This window comes from Oryctolagus cuniculus, chromosome 12 (genome assembly GCF_964237555.1).
Source record: "Oryctolagus cuniculus chromosome 12, mOryCun1.1, whole genome shotgun sequence".
Lineage (NCBI taxonomy): Eukaryota > Metazoa > Chordata > Mammalia > Lagomorpha > Leporidae > Oryctolagus > Oryctolagus cuniculus.
In genome coordinates this window covers 55711946-55733704 of record NC_091443.1, presented here as the reverse complement: position 1 = coordinate 55733704, position 21759 = coordinate 55711946, and the positions used below count along the sequence as shown (strand labels likewise).

The window sequence follows — 21759 nt, the reverse complement described above, 5'->3', positions numbered from 1 at the left end:
TTATTTTTAAAAGATTTATTAATTTATTTGAAAAGCAGAGTTACAGAGAGGGAGAGGAAGATGCAGAGAGATAGATGTCTTCCATCCACTGGTTCACTCCCCAGATGGCTACAGGGGCTGGGGCTGGGCCAGACTGAAGCTAGGAACTAGGAGGTTCATCCAGCTCTCCCACATGGGTGCAGGGGCCCAAGCACTTGGGCCATCTTCTGCTGCTTTCCCAGATGTATTAGCAGGGAGCTGGCTGGGAAGTGGAGCATCTGGGACTCGAAACAGCATCCATATGGGATGCCAGCCTGCAGACGGCAGCTTCACCTGCTATACCACAGCACTGGCCCAAGGAAAACGACTAAAGTGTTTGTGATCATATACCAGGAGGTATACGTCATCTCGTTATCTTTTGAGATGTTAGCAACTGTTGATGATTAATGTATAGCTTCATCAATTTATGAGAAGTAACAAATTGGAGATATTGTCATTCTATTATTCTTTCTTTATTAGCTGAATATTTATATAGAGAGACATTCTCTTCAATCTACTATTTGGTTACCCAGTCCCACAGTTAAAGGCAAGACAAATGCGTCATTATTTCCTGTTATTGACTACTTCTTAGAGTAATGAATCAGTTAACTAGACTACTCCAATGGTAATCTATTAGATTTTTAAGTATCATTATAAACTCATGAATTTAAATATTGGGTACGTTTCAAATCAAGTGTTATTTCTGGATCTATTAAGACAATAAAGGGGTGGCCGGTGCCGCGGCTCACTAGGCTAATCCTCCGCCTGCGGCACCGGCACCCCGGGTTCTAGTCCTGGTTGCGGCGCCCGATTCTGTCCCGGTTGCCCCTCTTCCAGTCCAGCTCTCTGCTGTGTGCTGTGGCCTGGGAAGGCAGTGGAGGATGGCCCAAGTGCTTGGGCCCTGCACCCGCATGGGAGACCTGGAGGAAGCACCTGGCTCCTGGCTTCGGATCAGCGCAACACACAGGCAGTGGTGGCCATTGAGGGATGAACCAACGGAAGGAAGACCTTTCTCTGTCTCTCTCCCACTGTCTAACTCTGTCAAAAAAAAAAAAAAAAAAAAAAAAGATACTAAAGGGGCTGTCATTGTGGTACAGCAGCTTAAACTGTTGCCCAGGATGCCAGCATCCTATAGGAGTGCTGGTTTGAGTCCTGGCTGCTCTACTTCTGATCCAGCTCCTTGATGTTGTGCCTGGACAGCAGTGGAAGATGGCCCAAATGCTTGGGCCACTGCAACCACATGGGAGATCCAGAGGCTTCTGGCTTTGGCCTGGCCCAGTCCTGGCTGTTGAGGCCATTGGGAGAATGAACCAACAGATGGAGATCTCTTTGTGCAACTCTGCCTTTCGAATAAATAAATAAATCTTTTAAAAAACATGATATGATATTCTCTCCTTTAACATGGTAATATAATGATTTATGTAAGTTATTTTCAGTATTAAAGAAATGTATTTCTAGTAAAAATCCAACTTGGGATAATTTTTAAAAAATGTATTGCTCAATTCAAATAGCAAATATTTTACTTAGGATCAGATATGTGTTCATAGGTAAGACTGGCCCTTTCTTTCCTTAAGTCATCATTGTTAAATTTTGGTATCAAGGTTACAGAAGCCTCAAACTGAGTTACATAGTATTCAGTTATAGTTTTCTATTCCTTGAGACTGTAGATGATGAATTCTTTTTCCCTGAATATTTGGTAGAATTTCAAGTAAAAATGCCAAGATCCACCACTACTTGTTTGCTTGCTTGCTTTCTAAATTTCTTAAACTTAAACTTATACACATACTCACAGGGAAGTTTGATAAATCCTAAGTGTAAAGCTTGATTCATTATAATAACAACAGTTTCACCTTTCCATCTCCTCATTCTGACCCTAAGTGTTGCAAGAGGCTTGATGAGTCAGTGGGAACAGTAGATATGTTGAAATAACTGCACCCTGTTGGCAGGAAAAACATTTAGCAGGTCTGGAAGATGCTATTATAAATCCAATTCAGCAGGAAAGGTCTGAAAGATGCTATTATAAATTAAATTCAACAGGCAAGGTAACTGTACCAGGTTTTCACCTACTAGGCCAAATTACCCTAAAGAGAGAGCTGACAGAATATTAATTCAAGCTACCATTGCCTTCTCTAAGAAACTACAAGATATTTTTAAATATAGCCACAAATTGGGGGCCAGTGCTGTGGCTTAGTGGATTAAGCTGCTGCCTGCAGTGCCGGCATCCCATATGGGTGTCGGTTAGAATCCTAGCTGCTCCACTTCCAATCCAGCTCCCTGTTAATGTGCCTGGGAAAGCAGCAGCAGAAGGCCCAAGTCCTTGGGTCCCTGAACCCACGTGCTAGATCAGAAGCTCCTAGCTCCTGGCTCCTAGCTTCAGCTTGGCCCAGCCTAGGCTATTGTGGCCATTTGTGGAGTGAATCAGAGGATGGAAGATCTCTGTCTCTCCCTCTCTGTAACTTGGCCTTTCAAATAAATAAAATAAATCTTTTAAAAATATTTATGTAACAATAAATCATCTTTCACTATTTGCAGATTCAAAATTCTTTTTAATAAATCTTTCAAAAATTTTGAAGCTGTGGCTAAAACATATGTAGGGCAGAAGACAGAAGATGACCATTCTTGGGGCCAGCACCATGGCGCAGTAGGTTAATTCTCCATCTGTGGCGCTGGCATCCCATATGGGCACCGGTTCTAATCCCAGTTGCTCCACTTCCAATCCAGCTCTCTGCTATGGCCTGGGAGAGTAGTATAAGATGGCCCAAGTTATTGGGCCCCTGCACCCGCATAGAACACCAGGAAGAAATGCCTGGCTCCTGGCTTTGGATTGGCGCAGTTTCGGCTGCTGGAGCTATCTGGGGAGTGAACCAGTAGATGGAAGACCTTTCTGTCTCTCCCTCTCACTGTCTGTAACTCTATCTCTCAAATAAAATAAATGTAAAACAAAGATGACCATTCTTCAGAGAATTAGAAACAAAAGAACATACAAACTGACCTTATGAGCCTAGAAGAGAGAATCTAGGGTAGCAGGATGGACTGAGAATCTGAACAGAAGATGGTGCATAAATCCCTAGGCTGGTTAAAACTGAATGCAGCTGAATGCTGCCAAATGAGATTAATTTCTAGAGTAAGATCTTTACAAATACTCTGAGGACTTTTACGATCACATACTGGTTCTTTTGGCCTACAATTGTGTTTTTGCCTTTTTTTTTTCCACTCCAGAAGCTTAATGGGGAACAAAATTCAGTTTGGTAACATGGAACTGTACCAACTCAACTCATTCTGTCCTTAACTCTACTGTACATGTGTTCCTGGCCAGATAATGAACCACTCTCATACTTCTCCATCATGTATTGTACCAGAAACAGAAGGAATGGGGTAAAAGATGCGCTCTTCATGGTCTGATGGAATCGTTCAATGAAATCTTAGCCATTCCTGATACAAACATGACATTTTTATACACATAAAACTAATTTTGAACACTATAAAACAAACTAGCCAATAAAAACAGAGACAGCCCCAATCCCATAGAGCTAGGACCTTGGTGATCAGATTTCTATATTTATGCCAACCCATTTACATAAGAAATATTTATTGTGTACAGAGGGTATCAGGTACTGGTCTAGCACAAAAACTCATTGAAAGGAATGAGTTAGGATCTCAATTCAAAGAATCTTCTAAGTTTCTAACATAGAAAGCAAAAAAAGAACATCTCAGTTTCTTCAACTAACACACTGAAGCTTTTACAAGCCAACAAGTCACACCAAGCATTTTTCCTACTCTGAAGTTTTTGATAGCTTGTATTTTTCACACTTGCTTTGTACATATTCAAGCAGCTAAGAATTCAGCAATGAACAAAGCAAAAGACACATGCAAGTAAATGACTGGTAATATGTTAAAAAGCACAAAATGTCATAATTAAAGAACTATAAATAAGAACTAAAGATGAAAGTTTCACTTATTAGTAAAAGAAAAAGTTTTAAGACTGACAACACTGATAGGATAGGATCCAAGATGACAGAATAGGAAAAAGACATGCTGATTCCGACTGCAGGAAGATACCAGAACAGGGGAGGAAACGCATTCCCAGTGAACAGCTGGAGAGAAGTCTGCACTGGAGACAGACTCCATGGAGCAGTGGGGACAGTACAACCAGGCAGCAACCAGTGAGATACCACTGGAGACTCTCCAGCTGCTGGCTGAGGGGGACACTACCTTCCCTGGGCAAGGTGAAATGAGCCTGTAGCAGCCCACCACCACTGGTAATATCACCTAGAGGAGAACCTCATGGTCCATACTATCTTTGAGTCAGGCTGCCTACCTAACCCCATGAAGGGAGAGCACACTGCTTTCTTCCCGTACTCCCATCACAGAGGAAGTGCCACCATGGTAAGGCCAGTGGAAGCTGCTGTGGCCTGTGGGCCCTGATGGATTTTGTCAGAGGGAAAAGTCTGCAGTCCCCAGTAACTTTGAGTCTGGTCTGGGCACCCACTTGGGTCCATGAAGCGAGGCAATGTTGCTCCCTTCCCCTCAACCCACCAAGGTGTTGGACTCAGCTGGCCGAGGCAGAGCACTGATAAACCTGTGACAGATTAGCAGCTGGCTCTGGGAATGGGGTGGCTCTCTCCATGGAAGGGAGGCTTGTGGGGCAGAAAGCAGACACACTGTTTCCTGAGACTGCAGGAACCAAGCGCCCTGACTGTGGGACTCCTGTGACTGTGTGGTAGGGAGCAGGGTGTGGCAGTGTCTTTGGGTGATTACGGGGTCTGGCTCCAAAGGCTCAGAGTTCCCTGAGCGCTGGGGAGGATCACTGCAGAGGGTTCTGCTAAGCGCAGAGATCCTTTGTGGCGTCTGTGTGCCTGAGTGGGTGGGGTACACAGGCACTACAGGCTTACCCTGGGCAGTTGGTTAACCTTGGCAGAGAGGGGCTGGGGCCGTGAATGCACCAGCCAGTGCAGTCATAACAATACTGAGATCTACCATGCCCAACTTGGGCGTTCCTCTGGCAGCTGCCCCACCTTTAAGCACTAGCCTTTGTGCCCTGGCCCCACCCAGCACACACTTCAGGATATCCACTGAAAGAGCAGGCATTCCACTAAGCTATAGAGGCAGATTTCAAAGAACAAAGTCCTCAGGGGGAGGAAACCCACATTCTATGAATGTAGAAATAAAAAAAAAAAAAAAACAGAACAAGGAAGACAGTATGACTCCCTAAAAGGAACACAACACTTTAATATTAAAATATGAAGATGAAGAGAATGATGAACTGCCTAAAAAGGAAATCAAAAGAATGATCATAAGATTACTCAGAGGGGCCAATGCTGTGGCATAGCAGGTAAAGCCGCCACCTGCAGTGCCGGCATCCCATATGGGTGCTGGTTCAAGTCCCAGCTGCTATACTTCCAATCCAGCTCTCTGCTGTGGCCTGGGAAAGCAGTGGAAGATGGCCCAAGTCCTTGGACCCCTGCACCCGCGTGGCATGTGGGAGACCCAGAAGAAGCTCCTGGCTCCTGGCTTCGGATTGGCGCAGCTCCAGCAGTGCGGCCAGTTGGGGAGTGAACCAGGGACAGAAGACCTCTCTCTTGCTCTCGCGTGCGCACGCTCTCTCTCTCCCTCTGCCTCTCCTCTCTGTGTAACTCCGACTTTCAAATAAATAAATACATCTTTTTAAAAAATCGTTAAAATAGACAATGAAGGACATTACGTGATGATTAAGGGATCAATTCAACAGGAAGATGTGACTATAGTAAATGTATATGGACCCAGTGTTAGGGCACCCAGCAATTTAAAACAAATGTAAATGATATAAAGGGAGACATAGGCTCCAATACAATAATAATGGGGGGCTTCAACACCTCACTTTCATCAATGGATAGATCAACTAGACAACAAAAACAGCAAAGAAGGGACAGAGCTATTTTATACTACTGACCAAATGGATCTAATTGATACCTGCAGGACAGTTCATCCAATAGCAGCAGAATACAGTCTTTTTATAAGTGCATGGAACATTCCCTAGGATAGGACACATGCTAAGCCATAATATAAGTCTCCACAAATTAAAAAAAAAGAAAAGAAAAGCAGAGAAATCATACCATGTATCTCTTCTGACAACAATGGAATGAAGCTGGAAATTAACAACTTATGAAACTCAGGAAAATACACAAACATATGGAGACTGAACAACATGCTTCTGTATAAACAATGGGTCACAGAAGCAATCAAAAGGGAAATAAAAAAATTCCTAGAAATGAATGAAGATGACAACATAACATATCAAAAACAAAAACAGTGTTAAGAGCAAAGTTTACAGTAATCAGTGCCTACATCAAGAAATTGGACAGGCATCAAATAAATGATCTAATAATGCATCTCAAGGATCTAGAAAAATAAGAACAAACCAAGTCCAAAATTAATAGGAGGAAACGAAGAAGAAAAATCAGAAAAGAAACAAACAAAATTGAAATTTACCCGGTGCCGTGGCTCAGTGGGCTAATCCTCTGCCTTGCGGCGCTGGCATACCGGGTTCTAGTCCCAGTCGGGGCGCCGGATTCTGTCCCGGTTGCCCCTCTTCCAGGCCAGCTCTCTGCTGTGGCCCGGGAGTGCAGTGGAGGATGGCCCAAGTGCTTGGGCCCTGCACCCCATGGGAGACCAGGATAAGCACCTGGCTCCTGCCATCGGATTAGCGCAGTGCGCTGGCCGCAGCGCGCTGGCTGCGGCGGCCATTGGAGGGTGAACCAACGGCAAAGGAAGACCTTTCTCTCTATCTCTCTCTCTCTCACTGTCCACTCTTTCTGTCAAAAAATAAAAGAAAATAAAAAAATTAAAAAAGAAATTAAAAAATGATACTAAGGGGTCTGGCATTGTGGCATAATGGATTAAGCAGCCACCTGCAATGCCAGCATCCCATATGGGTGCCAGTTCAAGTACTGGCTGCTCCACTTCTGATCCAGATCCCTGCAAATGCAATTGGGAAAGCAGCAGAAGATGGCCCAAGTGCTTGGGCCCCTGAACCCTGTGGAAGATGTGGATGAAGCTCTTGGCTCCTGGCTTTGGCCTGGCCCAGAGCCAGCTGTTGCAGCCATTTGGAGAGCGAACCAGCAGATGAAGATCTCTCTTTCTGTCCCTCCCTCAGTGTAACTCTGCCATTCAAATAAGATTTTTAAAAAAGGATACAAAAGATCAGTGAAATGAGAGCTATTGAAAAAAAAATAAAACTGATAAACCATTGGCTCAGCACCCCCCCAAAAGGAAAAGACCCAAATTAATAAAATCAGAGATGAAAAAGGTGATGTTACAATGGATATCACAGAATCAAAAGAATCATCAGGAATTACTACAAATAGCTATATGCCAAAAAAATTGGAAAATCTAGAAGAAATGGATAGATTCTTGGGCACATGCAATTTACCAAAATTGAAGCAAAGAGACACAGAAAACCTAAATAGACCAATAACCAAGATGGAGACTGAATCAGTAATAAAGACCTTCCCTGGCCGGCGCCGTGGCTCACTTGGCTAATCCTCCGCCTGTGGCGCCGGCACCCTGGATTCTAGTCCCAGTTGCTCCTCTTCCAGTCCAGCTCTCTGCTGTGGCCCGGGAGGGCAGAGGAGGATGGCCCAAGTGCTTGGGTCCCTGCACCCGCATGGGAGACTGAGAGGAAGTAGCCAGCTCCTGGCTTTGGATCGGCGCAGTGCCAGCCATAGCGGCCACTGGGGGATGAACCAACAGAAGGAAGACCTTTCTCTCTGTCTCTCTCACTGCCTATAATTCTCTCTCTCTCTCTCTCTCTCACTAACGCTGCCTGGCAAAAAAAAAAAAAAATTAAAAATTAAAAAAGTAACCCTCCCCACAAAGAAAAGCTTAGGATTGGACAATTTCATTGCTGAATTCTACCGCTTAAGACTAATCCCAATTCTTTTTCTTTTTTTTTTTTTTAATTTTTTTATTATTTATTTGAGAGGCAGAATTACAGACAGAGAAAAAGAAAGACAGAAAGAAAGGTTTTCCATCCACTGGTTCACTGCCCAATGGCTGTGATGGCCAGAGCTGAGCCAATCTGAAGCCAGGAGCCAGAAGCTTCTTCTGGGTCTCCCACATGGGTACAGAGGCCCAAGCACCTGGGCCATCTTCCACTGCTTTTCAGGCCATAGCAGAGAGCTAGATAAGAAGAGGAGCATTGGGGCTTGAACCGGCACCCATATGGCATGCTGGTACTGCAGGTGGAGGCTTAGTCTGGCACGCCACAGTGCCAGCCCCAATCCCAATTCTTCTTAAACTGTTCAGAACAACTAAAAGGGATCAATCTCCCCAGATCTTCCTTTTATAAGGCCAGTATCATCTTAATTTGAAAATCACAAAAAGATACAACACCGAAAGAGATCTACAGACTAATATCCCTGATGAACACAGATGCAAAAATCCTCAACAAAATATTACCTAACCAAATCCAGTAACATCAGAAAGATCATTCACCCAGGTGAAGTGGGATTTATCACTGGTATGCAGGGAAGGGAATTTACCAAAGGGAAATAAAATCTGTATATGAGAGAGTTATCTGTACCCCTATGTTTACAGAAGCAAACCTACAATAGCTAAGCTATGGAATCAACCTAGATGTCTATCAACTGATGACCAGATAAAGACATTAGAATATTACTCAGCCATATAAAAGAATGAAATATTTTTGTAACCAAATGGATGGAATTGGAGACCATTATGCTTAGTGAAAAAAGCCAGTCCCCAAAAAACAAATATCATATTTTATCTGATTTGCAGTAATACATACAGTATAAAATATAATTAAAATGATTTATGCAATTTGATTATTGTTTATAGCCCTTGTGAATACTCCTGAGGAACAATGTTTTTTCTAGTTACTACTTGTTGAATTCTTTATTTAATATAGGACTCAGATGTGATTATAAAGTAAACTGAAAGTATGTCACTGCAAAAATTAAAAGAAAAATAAGAAAATATGGGGGAGGGGGAAGGACAGTGGTAGCAAAGAGGGAGGGTAGGATGAAAAGTATTATTATGTTCTTAAAACTGTGTATATGAAATACATGAAACTTGTTCCCTTTATATATGCATAAAACAACCAGATTGGTAATACTTACTTTGGATGACAAGGGTGCCAAGCATTCCTCCATACCCCTTTTAGGTGAGTACAGCTTAAACTGATTTTTTTTTTTTTTTTTTTGGAAATTTATATACCCTTTGAGCAAGGAATTTACCCTATAAATACTCTGGCCATGAGAATATAAGTACAAGGCACTCATGTTGCAACATGTGCAACAGTAACAGCCCTGGAAATAACCTAAAACTCTCATGAGTAGGATACTGCCTGAGTTAAATGGTAGTGTATGCCGATCGTGGTGCAATGGGTTAAGCCACCACTTATAACACCTACATGCCACATCGGAGTCTTGGCTATTGTGGCCATTTGGGGAGTGAACATGCAGATGGAAGATCTCTTTCTTTGTTTCTCCTTTTCTCTCTGTCACTCTGCTTTTCAAATAAATAAAACAGATCTAAAAAAAATTATAGGCTGGGGCACAAAGGAATACTATTCCACCACCATTTAGATACTAATGAGATAACCCAGATAAAATGTTGTAAAAAAAAAAAAATAGCCTGTAAAACATGGCAGATCTATACAGTATAACCCCATGGGCACAAAATGGAAAAACAATAGTTATACACAGTAGTGGGAGAGGAGATATTTAAAAAACTTTTATTTTGTTTCTATTTTTCTTTCTTTTTTAAGATGAGGAGTAGGAGATGGGGCTTGAAGCTGAAAGGTCCTCAACTGGGTAAGTCACTTTACCAGTCTCATTTCCCTACTTATGAACTTAAGAAAAGGAAAGCAAAGTATGGAATGCTTCAAGTTTGTGTGTCATCCTTGTGGAGAGGCCACACTAATCTCCATATCAACCCAATTTTAGTATCAGTGCTGCTGAAACAAACACTCTTTTTACCTTTTGTACTGTCTGATTTTCTCACTAGAATGTTTTATTTTTATGTCTTGGAAATTTATCAGTTCTGAGATCTTGAGAAATTCTTGCCAAGTTATAAGCTTATTATAATTTAATTAAGTGATACCTAGAGGAAATGAATTCACTTTCATAACTTGTTTCACAGACAAGGAATTACAACACCAGTTTCAATGGGTTGCTGAAGGCCATGCTATTTCCGCAATTAAGATGAAGGTGATCAAAACGTCAAGAAAAGTAATAAGAGAAAAGCAGCTGCAAAGCCCATTACAGAATATCTTTTTTTCAAAACCATCCTGGAAAAAGAGGTTCTTATTCTGAGATTTTTATAAACCACAGACTATGTAACATTATTTTTTAATCTAACTAAACTTAGTCTTAGCAATCAAAGAAGTAGTTTCCTAAAACTTATGAAGTAGGAATAGCAGAATAAAAGTAAAGGGAATAACAGCATAGGATAAGCAGAAAAGGAAGGGGCAGAAAATAGAATTAAACAGGCATATAATGCCTGGTATAATAAACAGGTGAGGGATGACTTTAGAGAGAGTCGATCCCAACGTAATACTATACCTAACAGTTGGCTGTGTTCCCCTGTGATGGAGTTCTGACTCGGGTCTGAAAAACAAACAATTGAAAAGAAAAGAAAAAAATGAATGATCAAAACAAATAATTTCTTAAAAATTACCAACAAAAGTTAACCAAGGAAATAAGCGAAAATTAAAAAAAACTTATGAAACATTAATGAAAGGATAATAAACAACAGAATGGACTTTTATATAACAAACAAAAAAACTATCATTTTCCTCAAAAAATTAAATACTCAACTACTACATGACCCAACAATTCAACTCTTAGGTATATACTGAAAAGAAATAAAAATGAAGACTCGGCTGCTTGTACAAGTTTATAGCAGCATTATTCACAACAACAGATGGATGAATAAACAGAAAGTGGCACATGCATATAATGGGATACCATTCAACGGTCAAAAGAGTGAAATTCTGATACATGCTACACCATGGATGAGTCTCATGGACTTAAGGGAAATCAGCCAGACACCAGACACAAGAAGAGAGATACTGTATTGTGGGGAGCAACTCGGACTAGACTAAGTTACTGGAATTAAGACTTATTCTATGCATCTGCTCTCCCACAATATGGCGCTGGGAGAGGAGGAAACAGCTTCTACGCAGCTGCCTCTTGCCAACTTGAGTGATGACCTCCAGGAGCTGATCCTGCTCCTGATTGGAGGAGAGCAGCGTACTCGGCATGTGGGCAGCCGAGTTGGGATTGGCGGAAGAGGACTATAAAGGAGGAGAGAGACAACATGCACCAGGAACATCTAAGGGGAACACCTGTGCAGCCCCCGAGAGAGCCGGCCGGCGGTGTGCCGCTCCCCCGCGGAAGTGGGGAATGTGGCAGGGGGAACCGCCCTTCCACGGAGGTGGAAGGGACGGTAGCCAACCCGGGAAGGACCAGCAGCCAACCCGGGAAGAACCAGCAGCAAACCCGGGGAGGGCCGAGCAGACGAAAGAACAGCGCAGGGTCCTGTGTCGTTCCTCCACGAAGACGGGGAGTGACACTGTATAATTCTATTTATATGAAATCTCAAGAGAGGGCAACTTAATGGAGACAAAGTAAATTAATTAGAGGTTCCCAGAGGCTAGGTTGAATGGGGTAACAGATGCTATTGCTTGATGTGTACAGAGTAGTGGTTTGGGGTGATGGAAAAACAGTGGTAATATGCCTGCCACCAAGTTACAAACTTACAAATGATTAAAATGGCAAATTTTATGCCTTATTTATACATATATTTTTTAGCCACAATAAATCAGTTATCACACTAGCTTGATGAAGCAATAGTTCCATAAAGTAGAAGGATAACCCAGGGCTTATAACATAGGTTACATTTTCTTCTTTAATGACAAACGCATATATGGCAATAGCAGCTCAAAGTCAAGACATGAATAAAGCATCCATTACTACTACTAAGTTCTGATTTAATTTCCAAATAAAACGATCGAACTGCTTTTATAAATACCTATTTCTTTAGTCATCTGAAATGAAATTAGTGGCAATAAGCCAAGTTCCTAATGCAACAGATACTGACAATCACTCCTTAACAATCAGCCACTTGTTTATTTTAAAGGCTTGAAAAGCATTAAGGGCTAAATATGGAAAAGATCCCGAGCTCTACTTCCCTGGAAGATTAAATCTCTTGAGAAGTAGAGGATTACATCTGCCTTCCTTCTACATGTCTGAGGAAATAAAACCTTTAGGTCAGGGCGTCTATGAACAATGGGGAGGGGATTACACCTTCATTTTTACTAACTTCTAATTGAAGTTTAATATTTTCTCCAGTTATGATACAACTGATATACTATATAAAGTACTGTGAATTATTCAACAATAAATATAAAATTTAAATTTTTATTTATTTGAAAGGCAGAGAGAGATCAGTCTCCCATCTGCCAGTTTACTCCTCAAATGCCCGTGATAGCTAGAGCTGCGTCAGCAGCTAGGAACTCAATCCAGGTGTTCTACAGGAGCAGCAGGGACCCAACTACTTGGGCCATCACGGGCTGCCTTGCTGGGTACACATCTGCAGGAAGCTGAATTTCAAGTGGAGCCAGGACTAGAACCCTCACAACTCAGATACGGGATGCAGATGTCTTAACCACTGCGTCAAACACCTGCCCCCAAATATTTTTACATCACATTATTTCTCTTTTATACAAAATTCAAATATTTTTCCATTGCCCATGTGTTTTATATATAATTTAAGTCTGACACTTTATGTGTCCCACACAGAAAATAAAAATCAGAAAGCTTAACAAATTCCAGTATCTGATAATATATTCTACATTTAAAAAAATTTATCATTTATTTGAAAGGCAGAGTTACAGAGAGAGAAAAGAGAATGAGAGAGAAAAAGAGAGGTATCTTCCAACCACTGGTTCACTCCACAAATGGCCGCAATGGCCAAGGGCTAGGCCAGGCAGAAGCCGGGAGCGAAGAGCTTCTTCCCGGTCTCCCACATGGGTGCAGGGGCCCAACGACTTGAGCCATCTTTGGCTGCTTTCCCAGGCCATAGCAGGGAGCTGGATCAGAAGCAGAGCAGCTGGGACTAGAATCAGCACCCATATGGGAAGCCAGCGCTGCAGACAGCGGCTTAACCAGCGGTACCAGAGTGTTGGCTCCAATATAGTCAACATATTCTAACCAAGGAGGAAATAAGGTAGAAACTCGATTTCCACAACTAATGTTTTTCATGCTATGTGAACATTTTAATATGTTTTCAGATAATTTTCTTTCTTCATTTGGCTTTGAAAAAGAGAAATTCCAAATTCTATTCTATGACATTTTTCCCAACATACCAGCAAGTGAATTCCTAACTTCTACTTCAAGCTTAACTGATTTCCCATCTAAATAAAGAACAGTGGTTGTTCCTGTGCATAAGACAAAGCATGAACAACAATTCTAAATTAAGCTCTTTCATTAGATCAGAGTGTCTCCTTTCCTTTCTCCCTTCCCTCCTCCTCCGTATGCAGGGGCAAAATTGGGGCTCTATTATTACAAGGAAACAGGTGTATAGGTGGCATGGAAAGCAGCAGGAAAGAATCACAGAATTTAAGAGCTGGAGGAATCCTGGTTATCACCAGACCTATGCTAGTGACCCTAAAGGAAGCTGAGAGAAGGGTTATCACCTTACCTCTTTTTCCTCCCTAAATTGAGCTAGCATCTTTGTTTTAAGATTCAGATTGCTAGGGGCCAGTGCTGTGGCGCAGTGAGTTAATGCCCTTGCAGGCATCCCATAAGGACGCTGGTTTGAGACCTGGCTGCTCCACTTCTGATGCAGCTCTCTGCTGTGGCCTGGGAAAGCAGTAGAAGATGGCTCAAGTCCTTAGGCCCCTGCACCCGCATGGGAGACCAGGAAGATCTTGGCTCCTGGCTTCAGACTGGTGCAGCTCTGGCTGTTGCGGCCAATTGGGGAGTGAACCATAGGCTAGAAGACACACTCTCTCTCTTTCTCTGTCTCTCAGCCTCTCCTCTCTGTGTAACTCTTACTTTCAAATAAATAAATAAATCTTAAAAAAAAAAAAAAAAGATTTGGACTGCAAATACTATCACTAACGGGAATGCCTTATATCTCTTAAGTGTGCTGGGCCATAAAAAGTTGAAGATATCACCTTAAATATTTATACTTGAGAAAATTAATACTTGGGTTAATTACTGGCCAAAGACACATCATGCTAATGCCAAAAGAAAAAGGCCAGAGATAGTCTTTTTTAAAAATTAATTAATCTATTTGAAAGGCAGAGTTATAGAAAGAGGGACAGAGATATCTTCCATCCATCGCTTCACTACCCAAATAGTCACAATGACCAGGGCTGGGCCAGGCTGAAAGCCTGGTCTTTCAGGTCTCCTATGTGAGTGTAGGGGCTCAAGCACTTAGGCCATCCTCTGTTGCTTTCCCAAACACATTAGTGGGGAGTGGGATTGGAAGTGGAGCAGCTGGGACTTGAATCGGCACTCACATGGGATGCCAGTATTGTGGTGGTATCTTTACGCACTACTCCATAACACCAGCCCCCAGAGATACAATCTTAAGAATTTCTATTCATAAATAATCTAAATTTTTTGAGAAAATCTAAAATGAGTTATTTGGAATTGCTATGGAATTTGTCCTATGTCAGAAACAGAAAAACTTCTCAGAAAACTCAGGTAGGTTAGGTATGGTTTTAGGAAGGAAACTATATACTATTTTTTCTTCCTATACTGTATAATTCCTTGCCTTCTAAGTTACGCATCCATGATATACACCCATTCTCTGGTCAGACAACACTCTTCCTTTGAACACCCTCCTATCCTTGAGACGAATAGAAACAAAGCATTTGTGTAGTTCCCTACATATTCAACTTAAATTTTTGTTTTTCATTTATTATAATTAAAGGATTAGGGGCAAGAATTTGGCCTGGCAGTTAAGATGTAGATGTGTCATACTGGAGTGCTTGGGTTGGACACCTGCCTCTTCTCCTGACTCTAGCTTCCTGCTAAGGCAGATCGTGGGAAGGCAGTGGTGAGAAGGGAAGTTACTGGGTTCCTGCAACCCATGTGGGAGACCTGGAGAGTTAGTTCTAGTCTTTGGACTCAGCCCAGTCCCACCTGTCTGGGAATTTGGGGAGAGAAGCAGCAGCTGAGAACTCTATATCTGTTTCTAAAATCAGTAAACATTCTTAAAAAATTAAAAGGTAATGCTTAATACCTATTTTGAAATTTAAAGACTAACCTCTAAGAACCTGCAAATGCTTCACTAATATATGTTAGAACTAAAATATGTATAAACTGGAGAGTGAACAGACCCATAAACCCACGATAATGAAACCAGCAATACTTGCAGCAATCACAGTTGGTAAGCAGACTGAAGTTGAAGGGAGTTTATTGGTTTGCAATCCAAATGTGTAGTCAGCATACCTGAGATGTGTCTGGATACCTACTGCCTTTATCTGAGCTCTACTGTTTAACATTTTTGTTGCCTATGTCACTGGTGAGGGTACACCCAAGTATGCCTAAGACTGGGAGTTACTTGACTTAAAATGACATTTATTTTAACAAAATTACCTTCTGTAATAGGAACCATATGCTAATAAACTATTTTTTTTAAATTCTTGTTTAAATGTTGTTTGAAAGGCATGGATACAGACATACAGAGAGAGCAGGAATCCATTGGTTCACTCCCAAAGCGGGTCCCCAACAGTCCCTAGCTGGAGTTCAAGCTGGGTTCAGGAACTCCATCCAGGTCTCCCACGTGGGTGGTAAGAACCCCAATTATTTGAGTCATCACCACTGTCTCCCAGAGACTGTTTCAGCAGGAAGCTGGAATCAGGAGCTGAAGCCAGGTATCCAACATAGGCACTCTGATGTGAAACATGGGCTTCGTAACTGGTGTGTTAACCAGTAGGCTAAATGCCTGCCCCTACCTTACTATTTTTATCTTCACTGGCCTTCATGAATTAAGTTAATCCAAGGTTATAATGTAACAAGCTTATAATAAAAACCTTGAGCTACAAGTCAAAATGGTAGTCCGGTAGTCCAAATAAAAAAATAAGAACAAAAAAATACCTTTTAACAATTGATAGGTGCAATCATAAAATGAACAGAAAATACCTACTTGTAACAGTAGTGCTTTTACAAGTAGGCACTTGCTCAATATATTTAATTTATCCTGGGTAAATGATAGAGCTAGGAAGATGATTGTGGGTGGTACTCCCTTTCAAAATTGTCTCTGTAAAGTTTTTCTAAAGATTTTTATCTCCTTAGATTATCCATGACTGTTTTCTCCGAATTTCCTTTCAGAGTTATTTAAACTACCATGCACCTAGACAATGTAAAACAAGTAAAGGCTAGCTTGTATCTTTGTAGCAAAAACTCAGTGTAAAAGATCTGGATTAAAGAAAGAATCATTAATCCCATTAAGCAGTGAATAATAGAAAGTTTTGCCTAATTCTTTAGATAAAGAAGTAGACATGACCAAGGATATAATAAAACAAAAAGCTTTTAACATCAAGATCATTAGACTATTATGCTATTGGCTGTATTATCTAGACATCCAATTCAGGATCCCAAACACATGAAGTCACTGGTCACCCTTTTATTTTGTTAAAGTTTAAAAAAAAAAAAAAAATGGGGCTGGCGCTGTGGTGGAACAGGTTAAGCCTCCGCTTGTAGTGCTGGCATCTCATATAGGTACCTGCTCAAGTTCTGGCTGCTCCATTTCTGATCTAGCTGCCTGCTTTTGCACCTGAGAAAGCAGTGGGGGACAGCCTGAATCATTGGGCTCCTGTACCCACTTGGGAGACCTGAAAGAAGCTCCTTACTCCTGGTTTTTGCCTAGCCTAGCCCTGGCTGTTTTGGCCATTTGGGGAGTGAAGGAATGGGTAGATCTCTTTTTCTCTCTGTATCTCTGCCTTTCAAATAAATACATAAACCTTTAAAAATTATTTTCATCTAGTTGAGAGGCAGAGTGACAGAGGGAGACACACACACACACATACATAGAGACAGACAGACAGAGAGAAACAGAGACAAGGAGAAGAGAGAGAGACAGAGAGAGAGAGAAAATCGATGGTTCTCTCATACTGGTTTACTCCCCAAATGCCTGCAAAATCCCTGGCTAACCTCAAGCCAGGAGCCAGGAACTCCATACAGGACTCCCACATGGGTGGCAGGGGCCCAAGCCCTTGAGCCATGACCTGCTGCCTGCAAGGATGCATCAGCAGAGGATCAGAAATGTAGTAGCCACTGGAACCCTGGCATTCTGATGGGAGGGGGCAGGCATCCCAAGCAGAGGTTTAACCCACTGCAACATAACACCTGCCCCCAAAGTCACTAGTCTTAATTTAACAAATTTCGTATGTTCTAGACTCCAACTTTAAAAAACCCAAAGCATCATCATCAAAAGAAATCATTTTGACTCAGAATTAGGCAAAGATGATTAAAAATAGTACCAAAGACAATTACAGTAATCTGACATTCATATCTGTTGGATCTTGCCTCTGAAAAGCCTACTCTCTTTATGTAACAGATTCTTAACTTACTGCAATAAAACTAAATAGAACTAGAAAACTCACATATTGATCAGTTTAAATAAATGGATATTTGAAAAACAGTGGGGGTTGGTGGCAGTGCTGGCATTGCAGTACAGTGGGTTAACCTGCCTCTTGCTATGCTGGTATCCCATTATTAGAGTGCTGCTTTGAGTGCCAGATACTCTACCTCCCATCCACTTCCTGCTAATGCACCTGGGAAGACGGCAGAAGATGGCCCAAGTACCTGGGTCCCTCCTACTTACGAAGGACACCAGAATGGAGTTCCTGGTTCCTGGCATTAGTCTGGCCCAGATCCAGCTGTTGTGGCAATTTGGGAGTAAGTCAGCAGATAGAAGACCTGTCTCTCCCTCCCTCTCTGTTGCTCTATCAAATGAATATAAATAAATAAATAAATCTTAAACTAACCACAGGCAATTTCTGGCAAACTAAGCAGTAAGATGGAAATGTAAACCAGTACATGCAAAAAGTCAGTAAAACTTTTTTTAAGGTTTACTTATTCTTTTATTTGAAAGGCATAGTTACAGAGAGGCACAGGTGAGAGAGATCTTCCATCTGCTGGTTCACTCCCCAAATGGTTGCAATGCCAGAGCTGGGCCAATCCAAAGCCAGGAGCCAGGAACTTTTTTCGGGTTTCCCATGTGGATGCAGTGGCCCAAGGACTTGGGCCATCTTTTACTGCTTTCCCAGGTCATAGCAGAGAGCTGGATCAGAAGTAGAGCAGCTAAGACTCAAACCAGCGCCCATATAGTATGCTGGCACTACAAGGGACAGCCCTACCTGCTATGCCACAGCACCAGCCCCAAAACATTACTTCTTTATGGTTCTAGTCTACCTCATAAATGGGAATAAAAAATAATTATCTTACATTTTAATAGAATAAGAATACTGTTGGGGGCCAATATTGTGGTGTAGCAGGTTAAGCCTCCACCTGCAACGCCAGCATCCAATATGGGCACCAGTTCAAGACCCAGCTGCTCCACTTCCAATCCAGCTCCCTGCTAATGGCCTAGGAAAAGTAGTGGAGGATGGGCCAAGTGCTTGGGTCCCTGCACCCAAGTGGGAGACCCAAAGGAACCTCTGGACTCCTAGTTTGGCCTGGCCAAGCCCCCAACCTTGTGGCCATTTGGGGAGTGAACTAGTAGATGGAAAATCTCTTTCACCCCTCCTCTCTCTGTAACATTGCCTTTCAAATAAAGAAAAATAGATCTTCAAAGAAAATACTGTTTTAAAATACTGTTTTAAGAGGGAGAGCTGGTGTTGGGGTACAACAGGTTAGGCCATTGCTTCTGACACTGGCATCCCAAATCAGAGTGCCAGTTTGAGTCCAGCTGCAGCTTTGTGATCCAGCTGCCTGCTAATGTGCCTGGAAAATCTGTGAACGATGGCCCGTGTACTTGGAGTCCTGCCACCACTTGGGAGATGGAGTTTCAGGCTCTTGGGTTTCCTAGACAGGCCCCAGCAGTTGTGGCCATTTGTGGAGTGAACCAGATGGAAAAAACCTCTCTCCTCCTTCCTTCATCTCCTCCTCTCCCCTCTCCCAACCCCCCATCACTCTGCCTTTCAAATACATACATATTTATTAAAAACTTCTTAAAAAGATATATTGGTGTGGGCATTTGGCACAGTGGATAAGACACTCACCCCACATCAGAGTGCTGGGAGTTGCCCAAATAGTATTTAAAATGACATTTAATTTAGGCTGGCGCCGTGGCTCACTAGGCTAATCCTCCGCCTTGCGGCGCCGGCACACCGGGTTCTAGTCCCAGTTGGGGCGCCGGATTCTGTCCCGGTTGCCCCTCTTCCAGACCAGCTCTCTGCTGTGGCCAGGGAGTGCAGTGGAGGATGGCCCAGGTGCTTGGGCCCTGCACCCCATGGGAGACCAGGATAAGTACCTGGCTCCTGCCATCGGATCAGCGTGGTGCGCTGGCCGCAGCACGCCGGCTGCGGCGGCCATTGGAGGGTGATCCAATGGCAAAGGAAGACCTTTCTCTCTCTCTCACTGTCCACTCTGCCTGTCAAAAAAAAAAAAAAAAAAAAAAGACATTTAATTTAACAAAATTACTTTCTGCTTCTGAATCCAACTTCGTGTTAATGCACCTTCGAGGCAGTAGATGGTGACTGGGTAGTTGGGTCCTTGCCACTCACATGAGAGACCTGGATTGAGTCCTGGGATCCCATGGCTTCACCTTGGGCCAACCCTGCCTACTGTGGGCATTTGGTGAATGAACCAACAGATGATCTATCTGTCCCTTTTCCTTTCTTTCAAATGAAATGAAGTGGAAGAGATGGTGAAATAGGGAGGGGGTTTACTGCTCTATTCTAGGGGAAGATAGTTTAAAAAATAAGCAGTGAGCGAGCAGTACCAGTGAAGAGTTAGGGAGAAAACAGCAGAGGGAACTCCATGCAAGTTAGAGGGACACAGTGGATCTATGTGGACATGCACAACTCAAGACCTCAGCAGCCGAAAGCCTCAGCAACAGCATTGGGGTGAGGTGAGACCAGACTGTTGCAGCCCACGCAGCAGTACGTCATTGAAGAAATCAAAAAATTTTTGGAAATGAATGAAGATGACAACATAACATATCAAAACTTAAGGAATACAGCAAAAACAGTGTTAAGAGGAAAGTTTATAGATATTGGTGCCTCCATCAAGAAATTAGAAAGGCACCAAATAAATGAGTTATCAATGCATCTCAAGGACCTAGCAAAACAGCAAACCAAACCCAAAACTAGTAGGAGAAAAGAAATCATTAAAATTAAAGAGGAAATAAAAAAAACTGAAATAAAAAAATACAAAACATCAGTGAAATGAAAAGTTGGATTCTTGAAAAAAAAAATCAACAAAATTAACACAACATTGTCCCAACTAACCATAAAAAGAGGGAGAAGACCCAAATCAACAAAATTAGTGATTAAAAAGGAAATGTAACAACAGATACCACAGAAATAAAAAGAATCATCAGAAATTACTACAAAAAGTTGTATGCCAACAAATCGAGAAACCTAGAAGAAATGCATACATTATACATTCCTGGACAACATACCTTAACTGGGCCATGAAGATATAGAAAACCTAAACAGACTAAAAACTAAGATGGAAACTGAATCACCACCAATAAAGACTCTTCCAGCAAGAAAAGCCCAGCACTAGATGGCCTCACGGCTGAACTCTACCACTGAAACAAGAACTGACTCCAATTCTTCTTAAGCTATAAAAAAACTGGAAGGGAGGGAATCCTCCCAAACTCCTTCTAGAAAATCAGCATCACCTTAATTCCTAAACCTGAAAAAGATTCCAAAACCTGAAAAAGAGAAAGAGAACTACAGACCAATTTCCCCGATGAACATAGACGCAAAAATCTTCAACAAAATATCAGCCAATCGAATCCGACAGCACATCAGAGAGCCCATTCAACTGGACCAACTGGGATTTATCCCAGGTATGCAGGGAAAGTTCAACATTTGCAAATACAATCAATGTTATACAAACTGAAGAACAAAAACCATATGATTGCCTCAATAGATGCAGAGAAAGCATCTGATAAAATACAACACCCTTTCATGATGAAAATTCTAAGTGAATTGGGTTCAGAAGGAACAATCAAGGCAATTTAGGACAAACCCATGGCCAGTGTCCTGTCGAATGCGGAAAAGTTGGAAGCATTCCCAGTGAGATCTGGAACCAGGCAAGGATGCCCGCTCTCATCATTGCTATTCAATATAGTCCTGGAAATTTCAGACAGAGCCATTGGGCAAGAAAAAGAAATCAAAGGGATACAAATTGGGAAGGAGGAAGTCAAACTATCCATCTTTGCAGATAACATGATTCTATATACAGGGGATCCAAAAGACTCCACTAAGAGACTACTGGAACTCACAGAAGAGTTTGGTAAAGTGGTAGGATAGAAAACCAACACACAAAAATCAATAGCCTTCATATACACAGACAATGCCACAGCCAAGATTGAGCTTCTAAGATCAATCCCATTCACAATAGCTACAAGTAAAATCAAATACCTTGGAATAAATCTAACTAAGGTTGTCAAAGATCTCTATGATGAGAATTACAAAACATTAAAGAAAGAAATAGAAGACACACACACACACACACACACAAAGGAAAAATGTGATATCAATGC

The 21759-nt window shown here is 42.0% G+C and overlaps 1 protein-coding gene across 4 annotated transcripts in view; it reads right to left on the bottom strand.

The window, feature by feature from the left end:
• The window catches only part of SLC12A6 (solute carrier family 12 member 6), a 122521-nt gene that overhangs the window by 45201 nt on the left and 55561 nt on the right, over positions 1–21759 (bottom strand). For 3 of the 4 annotated variants that reach the window (XM_008269264.4, XM_051822108.2, XM_051822109.2), the window contains one exon: positions 10581–10625. The exons of the other annotated variant lie outside the window; for it this stretch is intronic. In XM_008269264.4, the coding sequence (XP_008267486.1) occupies positions 10581–10625 (45 nt within the window). The remainder of the gene's footprint in view (positions 1–10580; positions 10626–21759) is intronic. 4 annotated transcript variants of the gene reach the window in all.